Source organism: Rousettus aegyptiacus, unplaced genomic scaffold (assembly GCF_014176215.1).
Source record: "Rousettus aegyptiacus isolate mRouAeg1 unplaced genomic scaffold, mRouAeg1.p scaffold_m13_p_2, whole genome shotgun sequence".
Lineage (NCBI taxonomy): Eukaryota > Metazoa > Chordata > Mammalia > Chiroptera > Pteropodidae > Rousettus > Rousettus aegyptiacus.
In genome coordinates, this window is record NW_023416295.1 from 39,309,981 (window position 1) to 39,336,504 (window position 26,524).

The 26,524-nt window shown below is 32.0% G+C and overlaps 1 protein-coding gene across 2 annotated transcripts in view; it reads left to right on the top strand.

Moving 5' to 3' along the window:
• The window catches only part of NCKAP1 (NCK associated protein 1), a 90,592-nt gene that overhangs the window by 42,570 nt on the left and 21,498 nt on the right, over nt 1-26,524 (top strand). For both annotated transcript variants that reach the window (XM_016149775.2, XM_016149777.2), the window contains 10 exons: nt 1,757-1,838; nt 4,281-4,339; nt 11,358-11,503; nt 13,225-13,357; nt 17,837-17,956; nt 18,584-18,723; nt 19,555-19,686; nt 21,904-22,122; nt 22,310-22,440; nt 22,688-22,785. In XM_016149775.2, the coding sequence (XP_016005261.1) occupies nt 1,757-1,838; nt 4,281-4,339; nt 11,358-11,503; nt 13,225-13,357; nt 17,837-17,956; nt 18,584-18,723; nt 19,555-19,686; nt 21,904-22,122; nt 22,310-22,440; nt 22,688-22,785 (1,260 nt within the window). The remainder of the gene's footprint in view (nt 1-1,756; nt 1,839-4,280; nt 4,340-11,357; nt 11,504-13,224; nt 13,358-17,836; nt 17,957-18,583; nt 18,724-19,554; nt 19,687-21,903; nt 22,123-22,309; nt 22,441-22,687; nt 22,786-26,524) is intronic.

Sequence of the window (26,524 nt, forward strand, 5' to 3'; positions counted from 1 at the left end):
TTTAGTCTTAGAGTTTTGTTTTATTTTTGCTTTCGACAATTTATTTGGTCTTTTTCATCTTTTATTTTTTCCCTAGTAACCAGACTGTAAGGAAAATAGTATTTTATTTTGCTTCATTTTATAAAATCACAAGCATCTAAAAACTAAGCTAACATAATATAAAGGAATAACATCATGAATTCTCTTTATATTAAGACTAATATTAAGGCTATATTACAACAATTGGTTTTTCAGAGAAGTAACCAAACTTTGAAGTAACCAAAAAAAATCCTATTTTTTTTGAAGTAACGAAACTTTAAAGAAACCAAAAAATTCTATTTTTTTTAAATCTACCTAAAAATGCAGATAAGAAATAAAAAGTATGTAATTATTTATCTTGAATTATATACAGGTTCTAAGTTACTATTCTAAACTAAATCTTAAATTTCTCATTTTATCCACTAGATGGCGCTCAGATGCTTCCTTTCTAGAATGTCCATTTAAAAAAAGGAATACAAAAGCTGATTTTTTATTCATAGAATATTATTACTTTGCTGTAATATTATTTAAATACTTATTACTTATCAGATAAACCAGAGGCTGTCATGCTATCACCATCTAAAAAGTAAATCAGATTCCTGGTTTCATGTCATTTTGAAACTTGCTATGGCTTGTGGAAACTTACTTATTAATTTTACATATTTATGTTATAGTGTTAACGATTTTAAGTCGTTCCATCTTTTGTTGTCTTTTATGTAAACTGTATGTTATCAGTACTTAAAAAAATTAACTTTTTCTAGAATTGTAATAGTAGTAACACTAATAGTAATATTAATAATTATCAAATTATTGATAACATACTTTATTACATCTGTGCAATAACTCTGTGAATTTAGGATCAGTTGTTATTTGTTGAAGGTAAAAGACCTTATGTAACTTGCTTAGTATTGCGCAGTTCATAAGTAACAAACAAAGCTAGTATTTGAAGTCAACATGCCTGAGCTTTTTACCACCTTTTCTTTTGTAAAGTATATGCATGGTGTTTTTAACCATTTACTAGCATTTAAATTTAGAATTAAGATTGACCTGTTAATATAGTTCATTGTAATAGGTTAAATTATTTTTTATTGTGGTAATGTATGTATAACAGAATTTACCGTTTTAACCATTTTTAAGTGTACAGTATAGTGACATTATGTACACTCACATTGTTGTGTAGGTATTTATGTTTTGAAAATTATGCTGTTCGTGAGCTAAATATTCACTTTTTTAAAAAAATTAATCTCCATTTCAGATGCAGTTATCAAATGTTAATATTTTTTATCCAGTTTGAGAGAAAGTTTTTTGGTCCTAATTTTGTCAAGGTATAATTTACATTTAATAAAAATCACCACTTTTTAGTGTATAGTTTGAATTTTTGCAACTTGTAAATACATTCATCTGACTGCCACAACAGTTAGGTGTAGAACCTGTCTAACGCTTAGTTTTCTTGTGCATCTTTGCAGTTGATTCTCTCTTAGACACGCCTGACAGCCAGTCATCTGCTTTTTGTCACTTTTTGCCTTAAAAAAAAATCATACCAATGGAATCACATACCATATAATCTTTTGGTTTTGATTTACTTCAATTAGTATAATGTTTTTTGAGATTTCCTCCAAGTTATTATGTGTATCAGCATGTTGTTCTTGTTTATTGCTGAAAAATATTCCATAGTATGGCTAGACCAGTTTATTTATATATCCACCAGTTGATGGACCTATGAATTGTTTCTTTTCAGAATCTTTCTGTTTGCCCTGAAGATGAATCGATCATCATGTCCTCTTTTGTTAACACTATGACTTCCCTAAGTGTAAAGCAAGGTAATAAATCTTTTCTTTAAATGAAAGCATATTTTCCTCTAATTAGGTTTTGAAATTTTAAATTAAGGAAAGGATTTGACAGATAATTTTTAAAGACTCACTTATTTTTTAGACATACAGGAGTTGCCCCTTATTTCACTTAGCATTGTACTCTCTAGATCCATTCATGTAGGTATAACTTTCGACTTCACAAAACTTTACTACTAGTAGTCTACTGTTGATGGGAAGCCTTACCAATAACATAAACACTAAATTAGCACATATTTTGTATGTTATGTATATTATATGCTGCAGTCATAAAGTAAACTAGAGAAAAGAAAATATTATTTTAAAAATCATAAGGAAAAGTACACTTACAGTACTCTATATATTTACTGAAAAAAATTTGTATGAGTGGATCAGCACAATTCATACCCATGTTCAGTGATCAACTACTGTTTTTCCTGTACATACATACCTGTGATAAAGTTTAATTTATAATTTAGCCACAGTAAGAGGTTAACAGCAATAATAATTATAGAACAGTTATAACAATATACTGTAATAAAAGTTATGTGAATGTGGTCTCAAAATATCTTTTTTTTTCCTGTACTCACATTTTCACTTAAAGAAAGTACTCTATGGCTTTTCTTCAACACATCTAAATTGCCAGTGTCACTACTCCTGTGCTGGAGGGCCATTATTAAGTAAAATAAGAGTTATTTGAACACAAGCACTGTAATACCACAACAGTTAATCTGTTAGCTGAGACAGGTGATAAGTGACTAACTATTGTATACAGTGTGGCTCTGCTGGACGATACACATCTGGAATGGGACCCAGTGGGACAGTGCTACTCAGAACATCATGCATTTAAAACTTATGAATGTTTCTGGCATTTTTCATTTAATTTCTTTGGACTGTGGTTGGCTATGGGTAACTGAAACTACAGAAAGTGAAACCATAGATAAGGGGAGACCACTGTATTTTAATCTGTTCGCTTTTGTCTTCGTTCTCTCTGAAGCAAGTTTCCAAAATGGGTGTGTGGTGATGTTTATAAAAATCATCAGAATTACAGCTTGAAATTTTTTAGCAGGGGAAAAAAAAGTAAGAAAATAAGAGTTCCCCATAACATAGAAAGTGTATATTTAGTCCAGAAAAACCTACCAAAGAGTCCCTGGTATTAGAATAGTGTATATTTCATACTAGCATTAATAAATACCATGGTATTTATACCATGACAATAATAAATACCATGGTAAAATGTTTAATCTGTGGTAGGCATTTTATATATATGCTATCCCTTAATCTGCATCAGTTTTAAAAGCTGCTACTACTTTTTTGTGGCAGATTTGAAAACTCAAGGTTTGAGAGTTAAGCTCTCAGTTATTTAATATGATTTGACCAAGCTCTAATAGGTAGTAAATACTAGAATGGGAATTTTAAGTTAGGTCTGTCAGTCTTAAAAGTTGAGATGATATATGCTAGACTTCCTCTCCGTTTTTTTGTTCTAGTGTATTGATATGATGTTTTAGTTTTGTAATCGTCACGTGAAAGGTATCAGAAACCTTTGTAATTTCTGAGTAATAAATACATTTATTTTATCACACTTATGTAATGAAACTATTGTAAACTTGCCTGGTGATATTTGGTTTATATATAGAGTTATTTTGTGGGACTTTACTGTGTTATCTAAAGTTTCTAGTGGATTCTTCAAGCTCCATTCTAGCTCCTTCAAATTGACATGTTGAGGAGAAAAGTTTATACATTTCTTTTGGCGTAGCTGCCTCTTTTAACATTATCTTTATAGGATTTGAGAATTATTTCACTGTCTTAGCTATTAAATTATTTTTATTTTTATTTCTTAATTGTGGTAAAATGCACATTACATGAAATTTACTATTTTACTATATTTTTAAGTGTACAGTTTAGTAGTGTTAAGTATTTTCACATAGTTGTGCAACCAATCCCCAGAACTTTTTCATCTTGCAAAACTGAAACTCTATAGCTGTTAAATAGCAACTCCCCATTTCCCTTCCCCAGCCCCTGGCACTATACTTTCTGCTTCTATGAGTTCGACTAAATACCTCATGTAAGTGGAATTGAATCGTGTAGTATTTGTCTTTTTGTTTCTAACTTATTTCACTAGCATAATGTCTTCAAGGTTCAGCCATGTTGTAGGATATGTTAGTCAGAATTTCCTTTTTAAAGGCTCAATAAGAAACCACATTTTGTTTATCTGTTTATCTGTTGAGGAACATTGAATTGTTTCTATCTTTTGGCAATTGAGAATAATACTGCTGTGAATGTGAGTGTACAAAAATATCTCTTCATACCCTGCTTTTCATCTTTTGTGTATATGCCCAGAAGTGGAATTGTCTTAGCTCTTAAAATTTGAAATGTGATTATAGGTTTGTGAGAACATTGATTTATTTTGTAATTTTTTTTTTTTTTCTGTTATAGTTGAAGATGGAGAAGTGTTTGATTTCAGAGGAATGAGATTAGATTGGTTCAGATTACAGGTAAGAATAATTTAATAATTTTCATGACCATTCTTTTGGTATTAGTTTCATGTTTATAATGTGATTCAATATATGTATCTATTGCAAAATGATTACCACTATAGTTAACATCTATCACCATACATAGTTACAAATTTATTTTTCTTGTAATGAGAACTTTTAACATCTACTGTCTTACCAACTTTTGAATATACAATATAGTGGTACCCCCTTTCCTTGGAAGATATGTTCCAAGATTCTCTGGTGCTTGATAACACGGATAATACTAAACTCTGTATATACTATGTTTTTTCTTATACATACATACCTGTGATATAGTTTAATTTATAAATTAGGCACAGAGATTGACAACAATGATAATAGAACAGTTATAACAGTCTACTATAAGAAAAGTTGTCAATGTGGTCTCTCAAAATATCGTAGTGTACTGGACAGACCCTTCTTGTGATGATGAGGGATGATGAAATGCCTATGTGATGAGACAAAGTGAGATGAATGATGTAGCAGTCATTGTGAGGTAGTGTTCGGTTATTATAAGGGTTACTTGAGCATAAGCACAAGTTTGATAATCAAGACAACGTCTAAGTTACTAAGGGGAGGGTAGTATTTTATGCAGCATGGATACACTAGACAAAATGATGATTCACATCCCAAGTAGGATGGTTTGAGATTTTGTTATGCTACATAGAATGGTGTACAATTTAAAGCTTATGAATTGTTTAATTCTGGAATTTGCTATTTAATATTTTCAGACCATGGTTGACCATGGGTAACAGAAAACCTAGAAAGTGAAACCATAGATAAGAGAGGACTGCTATACAGTGCAATTAACTGGTCACCATGCTGTGCATGGCACCCTGAGGACTTACCTTACTGGAAATTTATACCTTTTGACCACCTTTACTCATTTCATCCAGTCCCAGCTCCCTTCCTCTGGCAACCACCAATTCGTTGCCTTTATCTTTGAGTGTCTTTGTTTTTTGTTTTGTTATTTTTTAAGATTCCACGTGTTAAGTGAGGTCATGCAGTCTGTCTTTCTCCGAATTGTTTCATAGTTAGCATAATATCTTCAAGGCGTATCCATGTTGTTGTAAATGGATTATTCAGCTTTAAAAAAGAGAAATTCTGCCACTTAAAACAACATGAATGGACCTTGAAGGCATTGTGTGTGTTTTTCAACTTCTTTATCCATTTATCCATCAGTGGACACTTAGGTTGTTTCCATGTGATGACTGTTATAAATAATGCTGCATTGAAAGTAAGAGTGCAGATATCTTTATGAGCTAGTTTTCGTTTCCTTCGGATAAATACCTAGACATAGAATCGCTGGATCATATGGTGAGTTCTGTTTTTTAATTTTTCAAGGAACCTCCATACTCTTTTCCATAGCCACTGTACCAATTTACATTCCCACCAGTAATGCACAAGGGTTCCCTTTTTTCCACATGGTCAACACTTGTTATCACTTTTATTTTTGATATTACCCATTCTAATGAGTGTGAGGTGATTTTGATATGCATTTCTTTGATGATTAGTAATGTTGAGCACCTTTCTATGTACCTGTCAGACATATTAATGTTTGTCTTCTTTGGAAAAATGTCTTTTCAGACCATTTGTCCAACTTTTAAATAAGATTGTTTCTTTACTCTTGAGTTGTATATAGAAGAAACATACTAGTCGTTAAACTTGGATAAATATATTCTAACTTATGCCAATATAAAAGGTTTTTTGAGTAAAATAGATTATAATTTTAAAATGTCCAGATGTTTAAATCCCAATATCTCTCTTGCTTATTTTGATTTCAAGTATTTAACTCTAAAGTGAAATCACAAAATCTTTGATAAGGTATTTGTAATCTAGAACCAATTGATAAAAACTTTAGGCTTGTGGGCCACATAGTCTTTGTCAGCTATAGACAGTAACAGAAGGACATAGCTACATTCCAATGAAACTTTATAAAAACAGGTAGCTGGCTCACAGGCCATAGTTTATCATGTCCTGATCTAGTGCCAAAACCTTCATTTTTCTGAAATGCAGAAATAAATACTAATAAGATATTGGACTTAAATTTTTTCTTTTAATATATAACTCATATAAATAATTTTTAAGGGCTTTTAAAATTCAAGCCTAAAATCTTTTTATATATGTAAAATTAAGGATAGAATTTAATTGCTCCTTAAATATTTCTAGTATTATGGAGAAACTGTGGCCCGCTGTTTCTAATAACTTCATATTTAAAAACGACATATATTTTAAAATAATAATAGTATGTACTTATTACAAAAAATAGAAGTATCCACAGGTAAAGTAGAAAATGAAAGCTTGTACTTTTCTTAGTCTCATTCTCCAGAAATACTTACTTTTAATAACTGGTTTATATTCTTTTAGGTGTTTAAACACGTAAATGAGATTATACTATATACTGCAATTTTAAAAAAATAAAAATAAAATTTTTATTTGTTAAAACATGAAAATATAAGCTGAACGTGTTTGTAGAAGAGATTTTGAGTATAGTGTCAAGAAGGGCTCCTAGGAAGAGCGTACTTTTCTGGCGATTTGCTTATTTCCCTAAGGTGCTTTCTTAGGTTCTTTCCTTCTAACCTCAAAATACATTGGTACTTTTCTTTCTCGTTCTGTGTTCTGTAGCATCATATTTTTAGAGATAATTTTATAAACGCAGCTACAAGAATTAAGTAGCTTGCCTGAGGTTACAGAGCCTGGTTAGTGAGAGATTAGGGAAAAAAACTTGAAACAGCATATATTAAATGTGAATATATTGTGGATTATTTTTTCCTATTGAAAACAAAGTTTAGAAATTAACATTCCTTGATTTTTAAATAAGCTATGAAACACCACAGAAATAGAGCTTATAAAGTGAAAGTAGAAGTAGAATTGCTTGGCCAAAGGATATACACATTTAAAATTTTTAAAATTATTGTCATAAGCTTAAACTGTTTCAGTCTTCTGTTTTCAGATTGTGGGAGTGCTCATAGCAACATTTGGGTTTAGAAAATTTGAGAGATTTAGATGTATTTCAAATTAACCCTGATGAAGTACTTCCAGGATTATTAAACTTATTTAAAGGATTCACTTGAATTTTAGCTTTATTTGGTCATATGGCAGAATATAAAGCATTTGAGTGAGCAGAACTGATATACCACTATGTAAGATTTTAAAATTTTTATGAGATACTTATTAGAACATCACTCACTGTCTGATTATTTCATATATTCTGTGTCTGTGTACATTAGTTTCGTAGAGTTGCCATAACAAAGTACTACAAACTAAGTGGCTTAAACAACAGAAATGATTGTCTTACAGTTCTGGAGGCCAGAAGTCTGAGATCAAAGTGTCACCAGGGTCGATTCCTTCTGAGGGCTAGAGGGAGATCTGTTCCTTGCCTTTCTCCTTGCTCTTGGTGGTTTGCTAGCAATCTTTGTTGTTCCTTGACTTGAAATGTGTCTCTGTAATGACATTCTCCCTGTTTCACTTCACATAGTGTTCCTAATCTACGTCTCTCTGTGTCCAAATTTCTTTATAAGGACACCAGTCATATTGGATTAAGGACTTCTCTAATGACTTTGTTTTAAGTTAATTACCTCTGTAAGGACCCTATTTCCCAATAAGGTCACATTCTGAGGTACAGGGGACTTTGGTCTCAAGATACCTTTTTTGAGGACACAGATTAAACCATACATTGCTCTTAACCATGATTGGGTCATACAGTCACTCAGTCCCTTTCTACTGCATAATAGATGCTCATTTTTTAGTGACTGTAGGACACAACATACCAAGGAGAGAATGGGACATACAGCTAAGCCAGAGAAGTCTTTTCTAGGGAAAGAGGGCAAAAGTAAAAGGTGAGAGGCAGTGTCCAGAATCCAGGAGGTTCATACAGATGATGAAAAGGTCAGCAGTGAAGGTTCCAAGCCTACCAACTAGATCACAGGATACAGGAGATAAAATATTGAGCAGTATTATGTAATCTGTAGAAGAGTCCAGATCCTCTTTTGAGGACTTTATGAATTTTGCAGTGGAGACAAGGCATAGAATATAATGAAAAAAAAAAAGCAGTTGAAAATCTAAAAGATTAAGTTAAAAGATGTTTCTGGCAGTATCATTATCAGTTCAATACAGTTTTTTTCAGAATGGTGAAAGCTTTTTTCAAATTGGAATTGCTAGTAATGGCTTTACAGAGAAAGCAGCCTTTTACCTGGACATTGAAAGATGGGTAGAATTTGAATAGGAAAATAGCTTACAATGAGGAAAGGGCAGATAAAGAGAATTTAGTGTAAAGTATTACTGCAAGAAGGAGCACGTCTTCACAAGAGATGGATGACCTGACTTTGATCAGTGATTAGGTAGAAAGACAAGAGTACTTAGGTATAAGCCCATGGCCAGAGAAGAGGTGAAGAGTTACATTGATATCGGTAATTTTTGAGTGGAGCAGGACCAAAAGAATAAGCCTTCGGGAGACTTATAGTATACTTTGTGCCTTTCCTGAAGTGCTATCCAATTTTTATCCTAAGGTCATTGGTCATTTATGGATCACTTTGATCTTTCTCTGTCTCTTTTCTAGTCTTAAGAGTTCTTCCTCTCTGCATATATTCTTTGTCATTTTTTTTTCTACTTTCTAAGGCATCTCATTCCCATGTGTATTCCATTAGTTCCTTAAGCATCTTCAATCACTCTTTCATCTATCTTCCTTTCTGTCTTCTAATTTACTTGGGTTGTTCATGTCTTACACTTTTATTTAAACCTATTTTTCTTTTTTAGTAAAATATGTTTCTACTTCTGTTATCGTCAAGCATTTCAAGTGAGTGTTTTAAATTATCTCGTTTTATCACCATTTCATCTTACTTTCACAGTATTATAGTAATTTAGAATCTTTAAAATAAAGGTTAGTGGAAGTCCTATTGAACTCATGGCCACAGCTGGCTCCTCTTCTACTCGAAAGCTGATGAAAGGTGTATTGAACATCATTTGGACTTAGTGTATGATAAATGTCCAGAGTATATCTTGCCATCAGAAGACCGCATCATTATTACTAATTCTTTTCCCTTTCCTGACAGTCAAAAACAAAATATAAAACTGCTTTCTCTCTGATATCTCTCAGTGAATGGCTAACTTCATTCATATAGTAGCTCCTTGCCATTGTGTACGTTTAGATTTGATATATTTTTTAATTTATTTATTTTAATTAGTTTCAAGTGTGTAGTACATTGGTTAGACATCTATATAGTTCATAAAATGATCCCCCCCCAGTTGCTCCTCCCTCCCCTGGCCCTCCTCCACCTAGCTAGCATATTAATGCTAACTGCATTCCCTGTGCTGTGCCTCCCCATCCCCGTGACCATCTATCAACTACTAATTTGTACTTCTTTAACCATTCACCCCATTCTCCCAGCCCCGCAACACTGCTCCCCTCTGTCCATCACCAAATTGTCCACTATATTTGTGAGTCTGTTTTTGATTCGTTTCTGTTTTTGTTCCTTAGATTCTGCATATAAGTGAAATCATATGGTATTTATCTTTCAATATCTGTGAGATTTGATTTTTATCCTACTTACAAAGTAATAATTTTTTAGTGTCTTGCTTTTTCATGGATACTGACAGAAGACATAGGTTCCTGGGTCAGAGGCAAAGACCTTAGTTATGCACTGCACAGGAAGCAGCATGAGCATCAGCATATATGCATTATTTTGCCTTTGCTTCCATGTCCCACAAGGGTAGTACAGAGGGACCCAGATGAATGCTGTGGATACAGTGGGTTCATGTTGCAGATACGGAACACTGAGTTTGAAGAACCCTCCATTTTATCATCAACAGGAAGCGTACTTGCTCTTTGTTCCACAGGGAGACATTACATTACCTCATTCCTCAAGTTTGGTAGCAACTCTGAGAGATGACCTAAGTAACCATACTGAGTAGTCTAGGTCTTGCATTGTTGGCATATAAGATCCTACAAGAAGTGTAGGTGCACATGAGAGCCATGAAGGAATGTCTCCCAAAATCTGGAACCCTGACCATCATCCATTATTTTTCTGTGGCCCACCATACCTAGTTATTTCCAAGATTTAACTTTTGTAAACAACCAGCCCACTAGACCAGACCATCATAATCCTGCCTGGATTATTACCACCACTGCCTCCTAACATCCCTTTCTCTGCCCTCCCTTCCCCATTTCTCCCTTTCTAAAACAACAGTTGGCCATCACACAGAACCTTCAGTGATTCACTACTGAAAGTTTAAATTCTTTGCCACAGTAAACAGGTGTCTACACGATCTGGTTGAATCTCTTCTTTTATTATTCTCCTTCTTTTTTTATACTCAAACTCGCCATAGTGAACAGTATTAATTCTGTAGGCATCTCTTTCATTCTTGTTCTTTGTCCTTCTGGAATGCCCCCTATTCATGGACAGGATTCTGATCTCTGTGAGTTGGTATGTCTGTAGTGGAATTTCTTTTCCTACAACCTATGCTGGTGCTTTTGGTTGAATCCTATCTTTTTGGCCAACGTACACTAATTTTTACCACCTTCAGTGCTTTTCTGGACTCCATCAATTAGTAGAGTGTATTTTACTATCCAGTTTTTAATGATTCAGTATAATCTAAAACCTCACTGAATCAATGTGTAGTTCTTACTTTCATCTGATTGTTTCCTATGTATGTTTTCTCTCAAAGTAGATTGAAAATTTCTTTCGCTAGGATTAACATGACAGTTACTTGTTATATACTTTCAGTATTGTATCTTAAGTTCCTTTGGGGTTCAAGATCAATTACCCAAATATTAGATTCTGTTTTATGGGCAGTAGTATTTCAGTTTTTTATTTAAAGAAATTCTTCATAGGAATTTCAAGTTTGGGTTATATAGAGAACTTTTAATAGGTGATGTTACTGATACAGTGTCACAATAAATTGTTTTATAATAGTGGGTGTTGTTTTTTTCCCCTGTAGAATGACAAGGCTAAATTCATCGGTCTATAATTAAACTACTTTTGTTTTTTTACTTTTACAGGCATATACTAGTGTCTCTAAAGCTTCACTTAGCCTTGCCGATCACAGAGAACTTGGAAAGATGATGAATACAATAATTTTTCATACAAAAATGGTGGATTCCTTGGTGGAAATGTTGGTGGAAACATCAGATCTCTCCATTTTTTGGTACACTGTAATTTTCTTTAAATATTTTTAGTGTCCAGAGATACCTTTCTTGATTTTTTTTTCTTTTTAATATTAGTATGGTCCTTAAGACAGTTCAGTAATAATAAACTCAAGAATAAAGGGAAGAGTAGACAACTTGCTAACAAAAAATTACCAAGTCGGGATTTTATGTCTATCTTTAATTCCCTTTTAAGAGCAACTCTTTTTGGTGTCAATTTATTTTACACTTTTTTTTTGAGGAAGTAAAAAAGAGTCTCTTCAAATTCTTTTAAGCCCTCTTGCATCATTAGATGAAGGGGGAATAAAGTATGGATCAGGGTTAAATAGAGCAAATGTTGGAAATAAAATCCAAGTAATTTCACTCTGCAGTATTATACATTCATATTGTGATGATGTGGCGACTGCTCCCTCCATTGTACTTCACTCTCCTTTCTATCATAGATTCTTTAGTTACACTTAGTAGTTTGCCCCTTTCTCCCCACATAATGTCCTTGAAGAAGGTCATGTTTTCATTTCCTTAGTGTTTAACATAGTAGGTACTTAATAAATGTTTGAATGAATACATGAACACAATTAAGATCAAACTGTAAACAATGGAGCCAGAATTCACATTCAGGTATTCTGGCTCCAAAGTTATACAGTATCAATTCTATGTCTGCTTCTTGGCCTTTTTTCCTTTAGGGAAGCAGATTGGAATAATCTAGTATATCTCTTGATTTCTAAAATGCCGAGAGAATCTCAGTGGACCGTTGATAGTCATTTCTGTGTACTGAATGGGTATCATTATGAAAAGCCTCTCAATTGCTTCGATTTTAGAAAATAACACAGTCCACAGTGATTTTGGCAGTTTGTTAGGTTGGTTTTAATCAGCAGTACTGCAGAACTCCAAATTACCAGGCGGTGAAGGCATTAGGATCTTTTAAAGGAACTCATAAAACACAATTTACATGTCAAATTTACAAAACTTTTTATTAAAGATTATTTGGAACTCTATACTATTGTCTGACTCAAAGCCTTCCTTCGAAAGAAAATGGAACAGTTTATGTTAACATATTTTTGAGCTGTAGTAAAGTTCCTCTTGTTAAAGAAGGAGACAGCAATTAGAAAGTCCTCTTCTCTTAGAAATGAAAGCAATTTCAGTAATGTTTAAAATGTGTAATTTTCTGTTATTTAATTTTTATATATTTTCTCATAATCACATTCTTTATCATATCCAAAATAAAAACATGTTTTTCTTGTTATTCTGATATGTATTATATTTTATTGACTCATATTCTTTAACATCTCTTAAATCTGGAAGTAACTTAAAACTGGTGGTGTGTTATTGTTTAACTGACAATGCTTCTCTTTTTCGTGGTGCATAAAATAGTGGTGTTTCTTTTTTTTTAGTGGTTCTTAAAATCGATAGTGACTTAGTTTTGTTGAAATTTGATGATGTAAGATTTGAATGTCATATTCTTTTGCCATAGATATGGTTTATTTTATGCTTAAGTTTTTATTTTAAAATTTGTTACTATTATACAAATAATATTTTTATTACTCTGGAATGATTATTGATGTATAAGAAATGCCCTGGAAATATAACTGTTCTCAAGGTATTAAATGCTACCAAATGGTAACTTTCATTCACTTTAATCAAATTAACTGTAAAGCACTATATCATGAAAATTTTAACTATAAATATTGTGATTCTAATTTTTTAAATTTGTTTTCTTATATAGTTTTTATAGTCGTGCTTTTGAGAAGATGTTTCAGCAGTGTTTGGAGTTACCCTCTCAGTCAAGATACTCAATTGCATTTCCACTACTTTGCACTCATTTTATGAGTTGCACACATGAACTTTGTCCAGAAGAGGTAATTTCAGAGTAATACTGTGTTTTATATGATAGGCAGAGTAAACTAAAACAAACATATAACCAACCAAATGTTAACTAAGTCTGATTACCTAATTTAGCTTCCTACCTAATATATCTCTATACAGAATCAGAAGAATGCTTAAATAGATAGATGTTTGGATGGATGGATAAATTCACATACATATTTATAAGAACATATAAAGTCACTTGGAATTAACTTGTCAGGTATAATACTAGTGGTAAAGTTATATACAATAATTGATTTTGTATGCTTGCTTTTCCTCTTAAACTATCATTGAAAGACTTGAATGTACAGATAAATGACTAAACATAAACATGTCAAAGAGGAATTTCACTGACTTGTTACACCATAGCTATAGTAAGTAAAATCTAGATTTGCTGGTATTTGTAAAACATATACACACAGATATGCAGACACTCAGAGTTATTGTGTAAATGAGATACTTAGTAATTTTGTTGAGACCAAATATCTATCAAAAATGTACTCAGTATTCTAATCTTTAGGGAAGAAATACCACGTTGTAAATGGATAAGATATACATTAAAATTAAATTGTTTAATTTAACTTAGTGTTGAGTTCCTTTACTTAGAACTATAGAACTTGTAGAAAAGAAACTTAACAGGTAGCAGTAGCATTAATAATATCTTTAAGCACTGGATAACATCTTGCAGGATTGTATTCCAGTATTCCATTGGAAGCAGACTCGGAAAAAGAGATTAGCCAGAAGGAAGTTTATTAAGGGAATACTTTTAGGATTATTATGCAATTAATAGATTTATAGAATTTTTAGATTTAATAGATTCCCCCCCGCCAGGTTTTATACCTAAGATATACTATTAATTTTTTTCCTCACCATTATCCTTCCCATTAAATCGCCGATAAAATCTTAATTTTATTTTTCATGGTATCATTTCTTGAATCTATCCTCTACTTTCTATCGCTTTTGTCACTAACATAGCTCAGATATTCACTATCCGCCCCGCGCCCCCACCTCCCTCCACCCCTGACCTGTGGATAGTGCCGTTTCCCCTTAAGAACTGGATCTCTGAAGGAAGGGCATCTTTTCCCACATGTTCACTTCGTGCACCTGGAGCCTGGTGCCCAGATATTCAGTATTCTTTATATGTACTCCTGAATAATTTTCTTGTCTTCAGTCTTTCTGCCTTTAAGACTGTCTAATACAGTGCCACCAGAGTTCCTCTTTTCCTTCTTAAAGAATCATCAGGGGTTCTCTGTTACATATGGAAAAAGTAAAAATTTCTCAGACATTTAAAATCCTCAACAATCTGATCTCTACTCCATTCTTTTTTATTGTCTTTTTTTTTACATTGTGATTAAAAAATACATGTATATATAGCATTAAAATGTGCCATTTTAATTATTTTTAAATGTACAGTTCAGTGGCATTACCTTCACAGTATTGTGCAACTATCCCCACTATTCATTTCCAAAACTTTCATCACCCCGAGCAGAAACTCCATAAGCATTAGGCAGTCACTCCTCATCCCTTCTGCCCTGGGTATCCTCTGCTTTCTGTCTCTATGAATTTGCCTATTCTAGTTAGTTCATATAAGTGGAGTCATTCAATATTTATTCTTTTGCATCTGGCTTATTTCACTTAGTGTAATATTTCAAGGCTCATCTATGTTATAGCATGTATCAGGACTTCCTTTTTATGGATATACCACATTTTGTTTATCTACTCATCTTTTAATGGACTCTATCCTCATTCTTGTCTTCAACTTTCCACTCCCTACTCCTTATAACTAGCCTACTAGGTGCAAACCATACTATTTTACTTGTCTACTTTTTGACCCCCTAAAGGCTTTTCCTCAGACATAAAGTTCATCTCACTGCACCTCTACCTCTTATACTCTTTCCTTTTCTTCAGTAGTCAGCTTAAATCCAACTCCTCCAAAAAGATTTTTAGCATTCCTCTGGTTGGAATTTGTCCCTTTTTTTTTTTTTTTTACCGTATTTTCATAGTACATTATATCATTATTATAATGTCTGTCATCTACCTTATATCACTTATTTTAATGTGTCTGCCTCATTTAGTTGGTTCTTGAATAGGGTAAGACTCAATTGTTATTAAATAATTACAGCAGGTAATTAATAGTGTGTTTATATTTAATAATGTGTTTATATTTAATAGAATCATAAAATTTACATAGCATTCTCTTATTTTGTTTTGCTTTTGATTGCTGTGACAAAGTGACAACATAGTACCGCTGATAATTATTCTTAGTTTAATGATGAAGAAAGACTTTGGTGGACTGATTTTTTTTTCCTCCGTATAATCATGTAGCTAGTAAGTGGCACTGTTCGGTTTTTCATTTAGCTAATTTGTTAAAGACTGACATTTTCTAGCTGCCTTGTTAAATTAAATCCTGTGATAAAAAGACACAGTCTCTACCCTTGACAAATCCATGATCTGATGATCTGTGCTGTGGTAGGAATACACATAGGGCACTTTAGGACTGTTCAGGGAATTAACCTAAGTGAGGATAGAGTAAGTTGATATGCATAGTTCTCAGTGCAGTCTGGCTTTGTAATTTTAGTTTTAGCCATTCAGCTTATTTAGATCAGAGATATTACATAAAAAGCCTCCAGAAAAACTTCTAAATGCTGAGGCCACATTTTTGAGTTGGAATGCTTAAAATAAATTTGCAGAAAGAGTACCTTTTGAACTAGATTTGAAATTTATAACCTGCTAGGTCAACAGGACTCCCGAATAATGGCAGTACTAATGTGTCAGTCTATCTGTACCATTGAGTATAGTAGTTTACTCATTTTTTCCAATCTCATTGTTTAAAAATCTTCCGTATGCTGTCTCCCAGATTTTTAACTCCAGCCCATACCTTCCCCTTCAGTTATAGATTTTCTTTATATCCAGATGTAACTTAGGTATTTTTAGCTATCTGAAATGTAACATGTCCAGAAATAGAACTATTTGATCTTGTTACTCCAACCCTAACCTTGGAGCATTTTTTGGTTTGGGCTCTACCTTTATATGTACCCAAACTCCTGCCTCTTCTACCCCTGACCAAGCCACGTCATCTTTTGTCTGGATTATTATTATAGTCTTCTAAGCGATCCCTGTGCTTCTGCCATTGTCCTAAAGTCTGTTCTCAGTACTGCAGATAGAGGCAGAGGACAGATTATAGAAGGACTTGTGACATGTTAAGAAACCTTGTTTTTTTTCCTAGTTTCAGCATTTCTGAGCCATTGAAGTGTAGTAGTAATACCAGATCTGTATTTTAAATAAGTTAGTCTAGTAAATGTGAAGCAGTGCTAGTTCAATGTTCTTTTTTAGGAAGAAGTGGCAGTGAGAGATGTTTTATCTTTCAGGAGTCAGAATTTGGTTAAACAGAACCCTAAATATTTATAACTTGAAATCTTTCTTTAAATGAACCAATATTTAATTGTATTTGGTCTATAGATCCCTTTTAAAGTTTTAAAGGGCATTTTAAGTAAAACACATTGTAAAGTATCATGATAGATCTAGGAACATTTATTTTGCATGTTTAAGTATTTTCATATTATGTTACCTTAATTTCAGCAGTGTAAAAATATGCCATCTCAATGTATGCTTTTTATATAATTGGGGTGGTGAGGGAAGGGAAGCTCTTTAAAATATCTCTCTTTTCAGTTTTACGACTATGTAGTACACAGTTTTACAATATTACATACTCAACATTCCAGTTACCATTGACAAGGAAAACCTATAAACTATTATAAAACCCACCAAAACAAAAAAGATAAACAGAATACTATAGATAGAGATAGATGGATTTGAGTGTGCTTATGGGTCTAGATATACAGATATAATCTAAAAATTAAATGTAATGTTCTTTTTCTCTATTGTGTTCAGAAAATTCATGTGCAGCTTCTTTTCTCTCCCAGGATTGGGGCGGGGGCAGTTTGATTTTAGGGAGTTGAGTGCCTTTTGAATTTCTTTGTTTTACCAACAGATTTTTAACAATTTTATTTAGATATTCAAGCTTTTCTTTTTTGTTTATACACTAAAAGGTTGTTTGTTGTGTCAAGATTTTTATATATGTGGGTATAAATATATGTATTTAATCAAGTAAGATTAGAAAACGTACTCTAAATAAATGTATTCTTTCACATCTTATGTTTGATAAGGACTTTGTGGAATTTGAAAATTAAGTTAATAGTTGCTCATGTAAAGGAAAATACTGTTTCTTAATATTCCTTCCAGTCCTACTTTACTTGTATAATCAGCAAGTACTTACTTTATGTCAACTCTGCGCCAATACACTATAGTAGGGTAATTGTTACGAGATAAAAGAAATCTATAACACTCCCCACCCCTAATCCTTATTGTAGAATAGATTTTATTTTCCATGTTTTTTAAAAGTGTTTTAATTCAAACTACTTTCTTATAACTTTTATTATTTTTTTTTATTATTTATTATCCTGCTTTAACAGCGACATCATATTGGAGATCGCAGTCTTTCCTTATGTAATATGTTCCTGGATGAAATGGCCAAACAAGCTCGAAATCTCATCACTGATATTTGCACAGAACAATGTACTCTTAGTGACCAGGTGATAATTTATGTTTCGTTACAGGTAGTAAATTTGTGTAAAAGGGAGAAAATGATCTGTTAGCTAGTTATTTTTTAAGTTTTTGTTTTTCTCACAATCTCAATAAAGGTCATTACCTCTGCTTGTAAAGCTACATTTTCAGGTTTTTGAAAATTGTCACTGTCTTAAGGATTGCTTACAGTTTAATATCCAACCCCTAGCTTGGCATCGAAGTTCCTTCCTGATAGTTCAAACCCCTCTATCTTACCTACACTTTAAGCTTCATCACCTAGAAGTGTCCTAATATATTTTTCTTCTTCATAGGCCATTTTCCTTCCAGTAACATATTCTGTCTTATTTTTTGCTTGCCTACTCTGTTTTTACTTATCCTTTAAACTACAGTCTTCATAGAACTTTCTCTATGAAGCGTTTCTTCGCATATGATTGATCTATTTCTATTTTCCACCAAGCTGTGTGGGCTCCCTAAGCTAGCTAGCTAGGTAAACTCTGCTTTTTACTCACATCTCCATTCTTAGTGCTAGCATTATATTTCCTACATAGTCTGGATTCAGCTAAGGTTTATTTCAATAGTTAATATGTTTTCAAAGTAATTGGTGTCATCTAAGATTTCTTTCTTTTAAAATTTAGTTGCTGCCCAAGCATTGTGCCAAAACCATTAGTCAAGCAGTGAATAAGAAGTCAAAAAAACAAACTGGTAAGAAAGGAGAACCTGAAAGGGAAAAACCAGGAGTTGAGAGCATGAGGAAAAACAGGCTGATAGTGACCAAGTAAGCCATTTATTTTTACTACATCTTTTTTTTTTATATGGCATTACTACTGAGAACATGCTAGTAATTGTGATAAATTCATTTCCCAGTCATTAGTTTTGTTTTGTTTGTTTAGCTTTTGTGAACTTGATTAGCAAGTTAGTGCTTTTTTCACCCCAAAATACAGATTTTGGATTTTTGAAGAAAGTAGATGTAATAGGATAATATATTGTCTTTATATACAGAATACTGAAGGCCAAGAATCTGTCTAAAAATTTAGGGGGTACACTGTAAGCAGTATTTTATTTTCCATTTACTTAAAATTAGATATCTGAGACCTTATTTTTAGAATGTTTTCATGTATTAGAACATACCTGATACTATTTTTAAATGATATATAAGAATAAGTAGCATTCAGGGCTCATTGGTGGAGGGAGGCATAGTGGGCAATAATGGGTAAACAATTTTTTGTTTAAAATAAAAATTTCCTACTTTCTCACTTTCTACATTGAGGAAGCTGTTTGCCATTTAGCAGATAACTTTCTTCCTTCACAACAGAAAGTTAAGCACCAGTTAGAAATGATTGTCTTTATGGTGTGAAATAAGCTTGCTCTTGTATATTAAGTTAATATAGACATCTAAATATAGAAACATGAATGATAGTATCTTTAGAAAATTGTTCTCATGTGTTAGAGATATCCTTAAAGATTTTGAACTTCGTCAGTTTAGGAGAGGAATTGAATTCTGCACTTATTATCCCCAAATAAGGTCTGATATGTTTATAAAATTAATTTTGTATTGCTCTAAAGAAATGTTGAACATTTTATTTACTATTTATTAATGTTTTTTCAGTCTTGATAAATTGCACACTGCACTTTCTGAGTTGTGTTTCTCTATAAATTACGTACCAAACATGGTGGTTTGGGAACATACCTTTACTCCACGAGAATATTTGACTTCTCATCTGGAAATCCGCTTTACTAAGTAAGAAAAAATATACACAGTTTTTGTTTGTTGGTTCAATTAATGAGTTTGTTGTATTTATTTCTCATATATATATAATGTCAACTTTTATGAGGAAAACATTAGTAGAACTGATGTATTATAAAGAATAATGAACTGGGAAGTATAAAGAATAGTGAATGGGGAATTACTTAAATTACCCATATTTGTGTTCCATGCTTATTGTTAACTATTTGTGACACTGGACAAGACAGTTAATCTCTGTGAATCTCAGCTTCCTCATAAGCAAAATGAGAAAATTGGGGCAAATTAGTATATTTCAGTTGGCAAGAGGGTCATGAAATCAGTTTAAAAGGTTGTAGTAAACATTTAAAAAAAGAAAGAGGGAGGAGGGAAAGAAAGAAGTAGGAAAAAAAATCCATACATTGAACATAGTAAGTATAAATATTCCTTCATGAAACTTTTCAATTATGTGTATGTATGTGCATACTGAGTCGTGATTCTTGGATACATATCTTATCGGGTATCACATTTAAATGTTTCAAAAGCTCAGGACTAGATGAACTCTGAAGTATTTTCTGGATTCAAATGTATGTTGTTAATGCCAATAGAATTCTAGACTCTTGACGCAGTCAATTCTAATTAAAGTTTTATAAGTTTTATATATATATTTCTTGAAATAATATTACATGTGATAAGTCAGAAACCTTTCTACTTTGTTTCTTAATCCTTTTTCTAAACTTAAACGTTTATTAAAGAAAATATTGATTGATTTGACAAGTTTTTCTTGAAAGCTTTAAAGCAGTTTATAAAACAAAATTTTGCCAAAGATTTTCCAGAGTTTTGTAGTTATTAACAAGTAGTGTTTATGTCATATGCATAAAATTGTGTTAAGTACTAAGAGTAGTAAATGAAACAATATAAAGCTTAGAGCTATAGTTAGTGAGACGACTACAACAATTAGAAAATAGAATAAGTGGGCACCAAATTGGATATTAAGTTATCAGTTGATTAGAGAAGAGCCCGATGTTGAACAAAGACTGTCTTTTGCTCTCCTTTAGTAAGGTAGGCATTCTGACAGTGAAACCCAGAATGCTATAGTATTCAGACCAAAGGGGAATTATGCACTCTAGTATTTATTATTCTCAACTAGGTGGGGGTAGTAGAGTGGTATAGGTGGAAAGTAGGATTTCGTTTACAGCTTCCTTGTTTTTCTTCTTTAAACATGCAGTCTGGTTCATTAATCCGTGGAGAAGCAGGCATTCTTTTTACCAAACATCTACTCTTAGTGATCAGGATCAAGGGAAAGCTGTAAACTACTTTACCTGAGAAAGATTTTTATGCCAGGACAAATAACGTGTATTAGTTGGTTGATTTTCATTGAGCACAATCTTAAGACTTAGGGGCTATGTATAAGGATAGCATTTTTGTCTTGAGTTGGTCTCGTGGGATCGTTTCTAGTGATAAGGTTTGTCTGTTGTCTTTAAAGATTCGTCCTTACAAATACAAATAAGTCTAAGAGCTTTAGAAATCTAGTGCTCAAGGAGTTTCAAGGAAGGTAAAATAGGGGTGGCCAGTGTAGGAAAGTACTTTAAAAATTTGTGCTTCTTTTTAGGCTTATATAGTTTCTTGGGATATAAACCAAATATAACTGTTTATGTGCTGTGAGTGATTTAAAAACAATAAAGTTTTGTTTGTTGACTGTAATATATTTTGCTGAGAAGTAGCACTGAGTCAAGCAGATGTGGCATCAAACTGTAAACCCACCAATTTCAAAGTGACCTCAATCAGTTTATTTGAGTTCTGAGCCTCAGTTTTTTTAATCTGTGAAATGTGGTAATAACAACTACATAGTAGGGTTATTAAATATGAGAATTACAGGTAATATATATAAAGCCTAAAAAACTACTAGCACATAACAGTGCCAGATGAATTCAAGCTATGGCCTAGTAGTCATTGTATTTGGTACAGACAGTGTATAATGGTAAAAGAATTTATCCTTAAATCAGATCAAGAATTTTTCTAATCACTTACATTTGCATTTCATTGTACTTTTTAGATATTCATCTTTTTAGGCTGTTTCTTAAGAAGGTAATGATTAGTAATTTCATGGCTTTATAACATTGTATTTGAAATTTATTTTATTGCTTATTTAATACTAGAGATCAATAGGTTGAATGGCCTTTTTATATAAATGTAAAAGTTAGAGTTCTTTTTTTAATCTTTTTTTCCCCCCAGGTCAATTGTTGGAATGACAATGTATAATCAAGCCACACAAGAAATTGCAAAACCATCAGAGCTTCTAACAAGTGTCAGAGCATACATGACTGTACTCCAGTCGATAGAAAACTATGTGCAGATTGATATTACAAGAGTATTTAATAATGTTCTTCTTCAACAAACACAACATTTAGACAGTCATGGAGAGCCAACCATTACAAGTCTATACACAAATTGGTAAGGAACACATTTAGAAATTTGGAGTGATATAAAGTTACTTTGCAATGAACTACTTGGGAAAGTTATTTTTTAATGGATAAGCATTCATGTTATCAGTCAACTTAAAATTATATACGGGAATGTATACCAAAATAAATTTTGAATTAAAAGTTTCTCCTGGTTATAAATTTACTTTTCTCCTTAGGTATTTGGAAACTTTGTTAAGACAAGTCAGCAATGGTCATATAGCTTATTTCCCTGCAATGAAAGCATTCGTGAACTTACCTACAGAAAATGAATTAACATTCAATGCAGAGGAGTATTCTGACATATCAGGTGAATAATACTATGACATGTTTTGGCTTCGATTTTGTTATGACTACTTTCATTCAATTATACGCATACTCATACATTATATCATAGAGTTACCTTTGCATTTGTGTTATTTTTTTTACTCCAGAGACTTTTCTCAGGGTTTTTGCATTAATAATTTGTCTCTATAATGGAATGTTTCAATGTTAATATTCATTTTCTTGAAGTATTTGCTCTGTCAAAGTGTAAAATGAATTACATTTCCTTTCAGAAATGAGGTCCTTATCAGAACTGCTAGGCCCATATGGTATGAAGTTTCTAAGTGAAAGCCTTATGTGGCATATTTCATCGCAGGTTGCTGAACTTAAGGTAATACAGTCTTTATCACTTTTAGCTTATACACATTAATTCCTGAAAAACATTTCAAGAAAATCAACAGCTAGCCTAGAATGTTAATTACTTTTACCTGACATGAAAGTTCTCATATGTGAATGAAATTATAGAGCTAACATGTCTTTCAGTAGCACCTTCATTTTGCTTTGTTTTACAAATGAAAAAAACTAAAATCCTAGGGAGGTGAGTTGACTTGCTAAAATGGGTACTGAAACTCAGATTTCCTGACTTTTGGTCTCCCTTTCTTTTCTTATACTATAATGCTTTTCTTTGAATGACCATGTTCAAAATCTAGCCAAAGTCATTTGTTTAAATTTGTAGTTTGAATATATTCATTTCCACAGTTATATAATATAAACATTATGCTTAATGTTTTTTCTTAATATTAAGCAATCTTTTAAATTACCTTAACATCCTTTTAAGCTAAATGAAAAATGCGTTTAGAATACTTAGCATTTTAATAAAGATGTAAAAGAGCTAAAGTAGCAACATTTTAAATAACTATTTTTTAAAGCCTTTTAAAAATAAATATCCCAGTGTTAAGGTGATTTATATTATATGAGTCTGTGTGTATAATAGCTATCTAGTTTTCATAAGACTTCACTTAAACTTTTGAGCTTATGAACAGAATAGAAAAAACATGTTTTAAAATACATTTTTTTCTTTGTGAAAGTTTTTTGGTGTTTATTTGTGCCTTGCATTTTTTAACTACTTAAGAATATAGTATGTCAGTCACATTGTTAAGTAGCTTGCATTTCAAAGGTAGCACTTAGAGACCTAAATGTGGTAATCTGATTTACTGAAAATCAAGCAAATATATAGTATAAGTCAGTTCCTGCAAGGTTGATAATATTTTGCTGAATGAATGAAATACATGGCAAGAGTCAGTGTGACTTGACTAAAAGGAGAGGCAGTATTACCCAATGGTTAAGAACTCAAGCTTTTAAGTCAGGCTCTCCTGAAATGCAGTCCTGTTACTTACAAGCTTTGACTTAGGCAAAGTTTAAACTCACTAGGCTTTAACTTGGAGAGAATATGTGAGTTAATGCATGCCACTTAGGTACTCAGCATAGTGCCTAACATACAATAAGTACTGAGTAAATATTATTTTGATATTCATCATGTTATTGTCCTCTCATTGTTCTTTTTTAAAAAAATGTTCTGCAATTCTTATATAGAAGTCAACTTTATAGTGCAGATTTTCAGTACACAAACTTTATACTTAATATGGTTTTAAATACACAAACATTGCAATGCTAGTTTTGATTTTTTTATAAGCAATATTATTAGACTCACTTTACTGTGAATACATTATTTTTTCTGTCTCAGGTAACAAATTTATCATCTCCAGTTTATTTAGTGTTTCTTTCAGTATGAGATAATAGAAGAATTATGGCCCAATAAGTTTAGTTTTGCCAATTTGTTTTTATTACAACTGAATAAGTAGGTACTTCTAGAATTGTTAGCATTTTGAGTGTCTCTTGCTCTCTCATGTAGTGGATTGAATAAGTGATGTAGTTATAAAAATTAGCTTGTTTGGATCTCTCTTTATTCATGTCTATGAGAGTTCAAAGGTATCTGATGTCCTTACAGTACTGGAAAGCCCCTTGTAGGATCTGGCCTTTCACTCTTCCTCACCTCCTTTACTCTTCCAGCATGATGTGCTTACTTGTATCACTTCAAAATACTCTTTACTGAGATACTATCTTAGCTCGCCTTCTCATAACATTCATGTATTTTTCAAATGTCATTCTATCAGAAGATATCCTTCCTTAACCACACTTTTAAAAATTAATTTATTTTTATTATTATTTTTTATTATGGTGACATTGGTTAACAAAACCCAGTAAGTTTCAGGTGTACAATTTGGCATTCATACTTTTTTAAAAAATAGCAAGCATCACTTCTTATTCTCATCATCCAGCTTTATGTGTATCTTACTTGTAACCTCCCATATCATGTATTTGTTTATGCCACTCTCACTAGAGTAAAAATTGAATTATAAATTCTCTTAAAACCTTGTGCTAAATTAGTTTCCAACATAGAGTAAATGCTTGGTAAATATTGATTGGATGCAAATATAAATATAGCTACTAGCTTCTTGATTCTTTACTTTTGGCTAGGACTTTCTAAACTTTTTACATGTATATTATTAAGTCCTCCAAATTCTTAAAACTAGAGTTGTCCCTATTTTACAAATTAAGAGAGTAAGACCAAGAAAGATTAAGTAATTTGTCCAGGCTCACATGCTTAATAAGTGTAGAAACTGACATTTGAACCTATTTAGTCTTATCTAGCTCCAGTGCTTACACTAATAACATGTCTTTAGGAATGAAAGGGATCTTAGCAGTCATCTAACCCACCCTAATCTAATGCAGGAGCATATACATTTTTCCAGGCAGATAATCTGGTCTTTTTGAAGTAGTCTCATCAATTACTGCGTATCTCTAGTTATGTTTGAGTCAGTATCTAAACAGTAATTTTTGATTGGTCTTCATTCTTAGAAGAGTCAGAGACTGTCTTTGACAAGATCACCCTTTACATGTTTAAAAACTTGTATATTACCTTCCTCTTCCCCATGTGAAAATATATTCATATTCAGTCTTACTCTTGTCTTCTGTACATGCTCTCTCTTGTTGGCGTCACTGTTAGAGAATAGAGCCAATTCAGAATGAGACTAAACTTCAGCTAGAGATATGTGTAGTAAGGGTATACTTACCTATTCTGGATACTGTACTTACTAATACAATTTAAGAGAAAATTAATACTTCTGGTAGCTCTATCAAACTATTTTCATATTAACTTGGAATTAGGTAAGTTTTATTGTTTTTTATATATAGTGACCTTAAATCATGGCTCTACACATCTTACATTTTGTACAATTTATTTATTATTCTTTTAAAAATTTATTTGTTGGATACTGTCCATTATTTCTGGGTCTTTTTTGAGTTCCAATTTTGTTACAGTCTTATAACCACTTTTATATGTTTAACTGTCTTATTTGTGTCCTCAACTATTAATGTTATCAAATATATTCTTATTCTTGGAAAAAAATAGAAAAAGCTTATGTTTTAACATTTCTCTCATATCTTAGAGGGACTATATTTTCTTTTTCGGATACTTTTAAAATTTAATTTAAAGTTGATGTGATAGTATAAATAATGTTGACTTTTTTAATGCTATTGCATTTTATGATTTAAGAGTATTTGTTGGCTGGATTCTTTTTCAAATATCTGATAATAGAACTGAGTCAAAAAGCCAGACCAAATAAACATTTCTTGTAAGAGCTTAGAATCATCATCTTTAAGATACATGAGTGTGAGTTAGCATGAGTTTCTCATTAAATGTAATATGCTCCCCAAACCAAGATTGCTTAGAATACTAAAACTTTCTGTCTCAAAAACTTAATTTTAGTAATTGTTTTCTATGTGATTATCCTTACTTTAGCTGACTTTTTATTTTACTTTCACAAAAATTTTTCTGTTTTATTAATGATTTAATTTAATGTTAGTTATAGGAAGACTTTTTTTTTTTAATATTTTACTTGTATTTTTACTTTTCTGCTTCTCAGATACTTTTGATGAAATATTTTTCAAAAGGCTTCTTCATATAGTTAACCATAAATATGAAAGCTTTTCATTTCTAGCATTGTGACTTTATCATTTAGGTTTCTTCAAAACATAGTCCTTAAATTCAATTTTCTGGAATTGCTCAG